Below are 8,377 nucleotides of genomic sequence, written 5' to 3'. Positions count from 1 at the left end.
CTTTTAAATCAAAAGTAAACATATATTATTTTTAAGTTATGTAATTATAATTTTTTTAATATAAATTGTACTTGGTGGTATCTATGAGAAAGAAAGAGTGTTGCTTCGACATAAAAATTACTGATTGGTGACTCTTTATTAAACCAAATAGCATTCACGTCGATGGATTTGCATGTGGTATAGATGATTTGATATTTAGATTTCAAATGACGGAAGCTTCTCATATCAAATAATAATATAAGAAAATAAAGTTAAAATTTTTTATAATGAGAAAAAATGTTTCAATTTCCTACTGCAATAAAATAGATCAATGTGATATCTGCCAATTGCATTCTACATAGTTTAGACAGGTTCATTCGATATTACTTTTGTGGACATTGCTCCGATCCATTCACATTTTGTCATGTGTCAATAGCTTTTTTTTTTAAGATTTGACCAACCTGCTCGAATCCAAACCATGGTTGACACTGATATCGCAATTTCAAAATTTTCATATCCCGCTCTTAAACACACTAGTGGCTTACAAGCTTCACGTCATCTCTCTCAAAAGTCAAAACGTAAATCTTCCCCCCACTAATCTTTCACCGCACCGCAAACATGCCGACGAACACCATTGTACTTCCACCACGACGATTTCGGAGTCTACTGTAATGATGAGTGGGTTAATTACGTAATAGGAGATCAACTTGTTTTCACATTTATTTTTTGATTTTTATTCCCAAATTGATTTCTCATACTTGAATGTGGCATGAATCAAATTGTGTACATTGCATCTTACTTTGCAGGGGCATAAAGCAGCTTGTCAGAATGGTGGATGATATGTGATGATCAAAATTGATTCCAGTAGGCCAATTTTCAGGTAAAATTTTATTTCATTCCAATATATCAAGTTGATTTACCTTGTGTTATAGTAAATATTTAAATTCATCTAGTTTGTTTGTTTGTTTTTTTAAAATTGATCTAGTTGGTTTCGTGCTTGAAAATAGAAGATAGCAATCGTCTGTTACTTGGAGAGCACATTATCGATACACGTGCATGCCAAGAGATCTAGTGTGAGGAAGAGTGATCAACGATATTTTTCTCATATCAGTGAACTTCAATCAAAATAATTTCATTGTTCATGTGAATGTTTGATAGATGAGAAATGTTCTAGTAAAAGAATTCCAGTTTATCAAAAGTCGATCATTAGAACACAATATAAAGCCAAACTGAAGATTACAAGGGAAAAAAGAGGTGAATGACGTGTGAGTAGATTTTTGGAAGAGCATAACCTTGCGATATTTGCATCCGATCAAACTCACTTACTAAGATCGGCACGTAATATATCACATGCAAAAAAATCTACTCTAGAAGCTATGGTAAATGCTAGAATATTCGTCTCTAGTGATGTTTCTTTTATGAAAAATGAAGCATGTGGACCACAACATTTAGGTTTTATTAGAAATGATACATATAATCATATGAGTGGGTTGAAAAAACATACCAAATTTGGGTTTTCCAAAATTCACAAATAATTGTAAACAAAAATAAATTCATGCATTTTTTTAAAAACAAAAAATACTTGTCACATGTCATCCATCGACTGATTCAAGCGAGTGTCCTTATAGCTAGCGTCGACCGCACCGTTTAGACCAGGATCCTAACTACGGTACCTAGGTCTAGAAAACCAGAATCCTATGGCTGTAGTAATTAATGCCGCCATGCTTAGGCACAGTGTTGCAAATTGCGATGCATGAATGAGATTTAATCAGAGTTCTTGTCAAGTTCCTTCGAACAGTGTCTTAAAGACAAAAACTAGCTTCAAGCTGGATAAAAAAAGTCAAGATAAGGATTACTACATTTTTTAAAAGTAAAAAGATGGTTGAATGGATAAGATCTTTATATATTTGCCCAGTAATAAAAAAAATTGGAAATATAAAAAATTAAAAGATCAAAGAAAGCACAATTCAAATTTCAAGGTGAGAAATCATAAACACTCTTTCTTTCTTTCTTTTGAGGCAATCAAAAAACAGAGAACCATTTTGGATCTTCACTAATACAGGAATGGACAGAATGGTAATAGCAGATGAGAACCAGAAAATCTTCACAACAATTGTCATAAAACATTCATCACACACCTGAAATAGTTTTTCTTATATATAAGTCAATAGATAGCATATGATTAATGTACAAAGATTTTTTTATTTTCATTTTTTGATTTTTTGCAGACAAATATATGTACAAAGTAGTAGGAACTTGTTATAAAAAGTTCAAGCCCATGAACAGACGTAGTAGTAAGCACATTGGCAGCCAAACTGCTTCAATAGTCTGCTAAGATTATTGAAACGGAAAAAACAGCAGAAATGTTGACATAAACTTCTGATGTTACAAAAACAAAGAGTAGATGCTATCGCCGCTGCGAAACTTACGTTGAAACTTAAGGTTGGACGGTGATTTCCATATCGACCGCAGGGGCTTCAGGATGGTAGTTTAGTATTTCCATCCACATCAATTCCCTAATCATCGCTTCCCCTAAATCCTCATCAATGTCAAGATTGATGGGGACTTGCGCCGGAGGGTCGCATCTTGGATCGTACAAGGGAGACATGTACGGGTGTTGAAGTGCTTCGGTTACACCAATCCTCTTTGAAGGGTCGAAGACAAGCATCTTTTGCAAAAGATCAATAGCTAAAGGATGGGCTTGAGGGTAAAGGTGAGAAAACGGAGTTCCCATGGAGAATGGAAGAGATTTGATGTACTTTTTCGCCTTTGGATTGTCAATGAACTTGAGATCATCTTCCTGTTGACTACCGAGTATGTTGATAATTAATTTAAGCTGGTTAAGGCATTCGGTACCTGGAAAAACGGGCTTCCTACCGAGAAGCTCTGCAAAGATGCAACCAACGGACCACACATCAATGGATGTGCCGTAGTTGTCACAGCAGAGAAGGAGCTCCGGGGCACGGTACCAGCGAGTCACCACATATTCTGTCATGAACTGATCTTTGCCGCCGTTTGTGCGTGCGAGCCCGAAATCACATATTCTCAGATCACAGTTTGCATTAATCAGTAGGTTCCCTGGCTTTAAATCACGATGAAGAATGTTTGCCGAGTGTAGATATTTCAGACCTCTAAGTAACTGCATTGAAAAAAAAAGTGAGAAGATCAGAGGAGGTCGGGGAGGTTTGATCAGTTTTTAAATACCAAGTCCCATGCATATTGACTACGACAATCCAAAGATTGCAAAAAAGGCAACCATGTTTTCAAATCTAAGCAGCTCATTGTTGTGTGTGAGCAAGTAGGGAATCGTTCTAAAGAAAGGGGTGATCTCTTTCTTGATGCTTAGCTCTTGGATGATGCATAATAGAATGATACTGGCATGATTCCTGGATCGTATTTATACTTTCAAGAGCTCAAGGTTTCAATAATTGCATAAGGCATTCTTTTGAATAAGCGAAGAAATCACAATAGAATCGGCATATTTGATCACATAGTATCATATTACTAGGAAAAATTGCAGGGATTTTATAATGCCACTGTGCGTGTATCAGCAAAGGGGATTTCAACATTACATAATTGGTTCAAACTCACTCACAGATAGTCTGACACTATAATTGCAGTGTTACCAAAAAAATTAGCTCCATCTGCTCCTGGAACAAAATATCAAGGTATTACAAATGGTTTTGGCCATTCAATAAATCTTTCAGAACTGCGCAGGTCTAGTCAGAAGTCAGAACATTGCTCAGACATTCATTCTGCCAGTCTTCAAAAGGTGTGGCTCAGAAATGAAACACACAAATACAGTTACACTGTAAACATGCTAAAAATGATTGTGAAAAGGTACCTGGAAGAGGAAATACTGGCAATGATCATTTGTAAGTGTCTGAGAGGACTTGATTATCTGATGCAAATCAGTATCCATAAGCTCGTAAACCAAGTAAACGTCCTTGAAACTTCCCTTGTGTATAGGCAGCATGACATCTTTGAGAGCTATCACATTTTCATGTCTAAGATGCCGGAGAAGCTTCAGTTCGCGCAAGGTTCTGAGTGCATCAATACGATTCTCAAAGGCATTATGTATCTTCTTGATTGCAACCTTTTCATTAGTTTCCCTGTTGACAGAAGAACACACTATGCCATACGCCCCTCGACCAATAGGCTTGATCGGCACGTATTTAGTATCGATTTCGAAAAGTGTTTGCCACATTGAGTAATAATGTTTCCCTCGAGATCTAACGCCATTTGGAGGTTCCACTGGAGTTGCCATACTACTGAAACCATCAAAGAAAAACAGTTATACAAAGCTTTCAGCAGAAAGATTGCCATATAAACACAGATAATACGTATATGTACATTACATATACAAAGTTTTACACCGTACTATGGCCCGATCACCATAATCAGATCACTCGCAGGCTTGCAGCAATATTCGAACATGGTGACCAATGGAAACTCCCATTGATGGAACAAAATCGCATAAAATTATTCAACATTTAGCATTGTAGGCTTGTAGCTGCAATATAAACACGCACACGGAAAATAAAGCAGGATCCACTGACGGTTCTTCCGAGAAAGACAATTAATTGTGGAAGACCAGAGTAGAATCTTTTAACGAAAACGCTCGATCAGTCAATAAGGATTACAGACTAGCAACAATGAGATTCAAGTCTAATACAACGATAGAACAATCTTTCAACTCGTGTTCTCACCAATTTGGATCAAAAACCAAATCCGAATTCATCTTTAATTTGTAGTTTTACCCAATTATTTCATCCGAACTCAACCCAATACATTCGAGCATGAAATACGAGAAATCAAATAGTCGAATGACAAGTTGTTAAAACAAGCATAAATCAGGTAACTTGGGAGATGTGAAAAAAGGAAAATTTTGTTACTTCCCATTTACTCCATCGTTGGGAAAAAAAACAGCATAACTTCGAAAATCAACAAATAAGTAAAACGAAAGCACATACTTTTGCGCTGAAAATTTTCCAATAATCCCCTAAAAATTAAAATAGCGCCTCAAAATTCAAATTCTTCATCATTCCATCCAATCCCAGCTTCATCTCAAATTCGACCCCAGTCCTTGCTCAAATCACCGTCTTCTCTTCCGATTCTCAACAATATCACCAAATTTCTTCAAACTGTTCGACAAATTGCTCACTTGGAAGCTGAATTCACCTGAAGTTTCTTGAATTTCACTGAATCCGATCACTAGGATCTACAGCAAATAATTACCTCACATCTCGATAAAACTTTTCACTGCAATGAATCCCTCAGGGGGTAATATTGACAAAATCTTTCCAAGAAAAATACAATTTGAGAGTAAATAATATGATTGGTTGTGTGGTCGTGATCAAAGTATGGATCAGCAATGAAGCCACAATTTTCAATTCTAATTTAATTTATTTTTCCTTGTCCTAATTATCAATGTAAATCATGGTATATACACAACAAAATTAGGTATCCCACGTTGTTTTCTTATTTTTTGTGGACACCAAGTACTAGATAATAAAATATATATATATATATACAAATAATAATTCGAATCATTTTTTTTTTCCTTTTTATTACAAACGAAGGTGGGGTCCGTCTCGAACTCGAGACGTCTTGTTCCACTGAAACGCACCATGTCGACTAAATCTAAAAGTAGTGATAATTTGAATATTGTTATACGTTACAAAAAACTGATTAAAATATTGATATGAGAGGGCAAAAAACTTAGGCGAACTTATTCACCAAAATTCACATTTACCTCATAAAATAATTGGAAACTCACATATCGACGGAATTAAACACCACATTGCTTAATTCCAAAACAAATATGTTACGGTAAAAGAAGTGGAAAAAATAGTGTTATACTAAAAATATCCATACAGCCAATAAATCGAAAGCTTGAGTAATAATATATTCGTCTAAAGAACTAAATTGTTCACAAGATATCATATTTTTACTTGTTTAACTTCTTAAAAAACTTGCATTTTCATTTTAATTTTTTATGTTTCATTTTAATCTGTTTTTTTTTTTCTCCAAAATTTAGACGTTGTCTGAGTGGTTAATACATATATAACTTTGACATGATTAGTGTCACATCATCAGCATCAATGAAAAAAAGGTTTAAACTTCACAAACATTAAAATATATATGACTAATACGATAATTTGAAAACACATATGATCAAAATTGTAATAAATTGATTAGAAGTAAGCTCTAAATTGATTTCGAGTATTATCCTTTATTAAAGGAAGAAAATCTAAGCATGTCATAAATTTTATTTCGATGGGTTTCTGTAAGAGTGCCCTACAAAAAAATCAAGTTTCTAGATACTACATAAATATCAATCATATAAGTTGTTTTTTTTAAAAAAAAATCCGCCAAATTATGAAATTTATATGATAATAATGGTAGACTTCAAATACAATTATTGAACAAAATTTTCTATTACTTGTATCGTCTTTGTCGGTAACTCTAGAGAATTCAGTTTGACTAAATCTTAGGTCCTTGCAAGTTTAGTTGAACCAACTCATAATTTCCCCATTTTTGTCGTGGATTTAAATTAGATGCGTATTGATTATAAATGAGATTATTTTATATGAGTATGTCTCTTGTGAGACAATCTCACGAATCTTTATCTGTGAGATGGGTAATCGATATTCACAATAAAAAGTAATACTCTTAGCATAAAAAGTAATATTTTTTTATGCATAACTCAAACAAGATATATGTCTGATAAAATAAAACTTATGAGCACACACAAATTTTTATCATTTTATATAGGTAAAAAATCTACCATTACAAACCATCGATTATCCAATTAAAAATCGTGACCTTTTTAACGAACATGCCTTGATAACCTTCGAAGCAATAATGTCAGGAATCCAATTTCCAGCCAAACACGTATCGTTTGGAGATATCTTCCGGACGTACGACGCCGTATCTGATATCTCATATTAAGTTATATTAGTTTACATAACTTTGTTGAACAAAATCATATCTTATTTTTCCTTTTTTGTTTCGAGTCTCGAAACACTCCAACTTAGTTCTTTGGAATTTAAGGATTTGATTTGGAGAGAGATTTTTAATTTGATATAGATTTATTTGGTGGTAGATTTCAAATATATCACAATCCCTACCGATAAATTTGAAATCTATCAACAAAAATTTATCCAGACACGATCTTAGTTCGTTTAGATTTGAATTACATGGCTTGAAATCCTTACGTCCAAATACAATCTTATTTTGTTTAATACAACATTTAGTTCCTTGTATGAAAAAAAAATGAAAAAAGGACCTCATGGTTACTTTGGAGCAGCCAAATTTGACCCTTTAATTAGTTATGGACCTTCCACAAGACATTCTTCTTCATTGTTGGTGAATAATTTATAATTATTCATTTTCAAAGCTCCAAATTTCAATAATGCGTTAAGAAAGAGAAATCCACAATTATAATAAGAATTAATTAAGACTAAAGCAAAGGTGTTATGTTTCATCTTTTCACTTCCATAATAATTGTCTTTTTGAAACTTTGGCAAAGATCCGGACCTTCCGAGAAATTTCTATATCTCATCTTAAAATGTCGTTAGCAGATCTCTCTCTTTCTAGATTTAGATATATTTTTGAAACAACGAATGTGGCAGAAAATGGAGGACTACGTACAACTTAAGATGTCAATGCACGTTGGGTATGTAGGATTGGCCCGACCCACCGACAAAAATTCAATGGGTTGGGTTGACGATATCCCAAAACATTGAAATTCGGGCCTCAACAGGTTCGCCTGTGCTGTTCGCTTGGCTAAGGCAGACCAACTTGCGGCAGGTCGGGTTGATTCACGGGTTGATATTTATTTTTAAAAAACAATATATACATTTTGTAATGAAACTTGTACATTTTTTTGATAAATATTTTGACTAACATGTAGAGGTGTGAAACTACATATGATAATTTTTTAGAATTTAAGAGATAGACATCTTATTTAATATTTTTGTAATACCTTTCATTTCAAGAGTAAGTTTCTTGTGAGACGGTATCACGAATTTTTATTTGTGAGACGGGTCAACCCTACCGATATTCACAATAAAAAATAATACTCTTAGGATAAAAGGTAATATTTTTTCATGGATGACCCAAATAAGATATCCGTCTCACAAACTACGACTCGTGATACCATCTCACACAAGTTTTTGTCCTATTTCTTTTGGCCCCGGGACGTGTGCCAGCATAGTTACGTGAAAGATATAATTAATTTTACATAAAGGTCGATAATATTTTTGAATTTGTACAGAGGTGCCGATGTAATTTGTTCTTAATAGTAATTGGATAATGAATAATTATATAGTAATAAAGAATTACACAACATAATAGACTATAAAAAGAATTACATGGTCGTATTTTCAGATAC

General features: G+C 33.9%; 1 protein-coding gene across 3 annotated transcripts; it reads right to left on the bottom strand.

Moving 5' to 3' along the window:
- Positions 1–2,105: 2,105 nt before the first annotated feature.
- LOC142551605 (mitogen-activated protein kinase homolog NTF3) lies at positions 2,106–5,313 on the bottom strand. Of its 3 annotated transcripts, XM_075660923.1 has the most exons (4): positions 4,953–5,313; positions 4,338–4,492; positions 3,824–4,250; positions 2,106–3,118 (listed from the first exon to the last, which is right to left on the bottom strand). In XM_075660923.1, exons 3-4 carry the CDS (start codon positions 4,244–4,246, stop codon positions 2,417–2,419), a joined length of 1,125 nt encoding a protein of 374 aa, XP_075517038.1. In that variant the 5' UTR covers positions 4,247–4,250; positions 4,338–4,492; positions 4,953–5,313; the 3' UTR covers positions 2,106–2,416. The 3 variants fall into 3 exon arrangements, with proteins under 3 accessions (XP_075517038.1, XP_075517039.1, XP_075517037.1); XM_075660924.1 differs by lacking the exon at positions 4,338–4,492 and having other exon boundaries at positions 3,824–4,247; XM_075660922.1 differs by lacking the exon at positions 4,338–4,492 and having other exon boundaries at positions 4,953–5,309.
- Between the last annotated feature and the right edge of the window lie 3,064 nt (positions 5,314–8,377).

This window comes from Primulina tabacum, chromosome 7 (assembly GCF_025594145.1).
Source record: "Primulina tabacum isolate GXHZ01 chromosome 7, ASM2559414v2, whole genome shotgun sequence".
Classification (NCBI taxonomy): Eukaryota; Viridiplantae; Streptophyta; class Magnoliopsida; order Lamiales; family Gesneriaceae; genus Primulina; species Primulina tabacum.
Note: the sequence above shows the minus strand (reverse complement) of the source record. Positions and strands in the feature narration are given on the sequence as shown.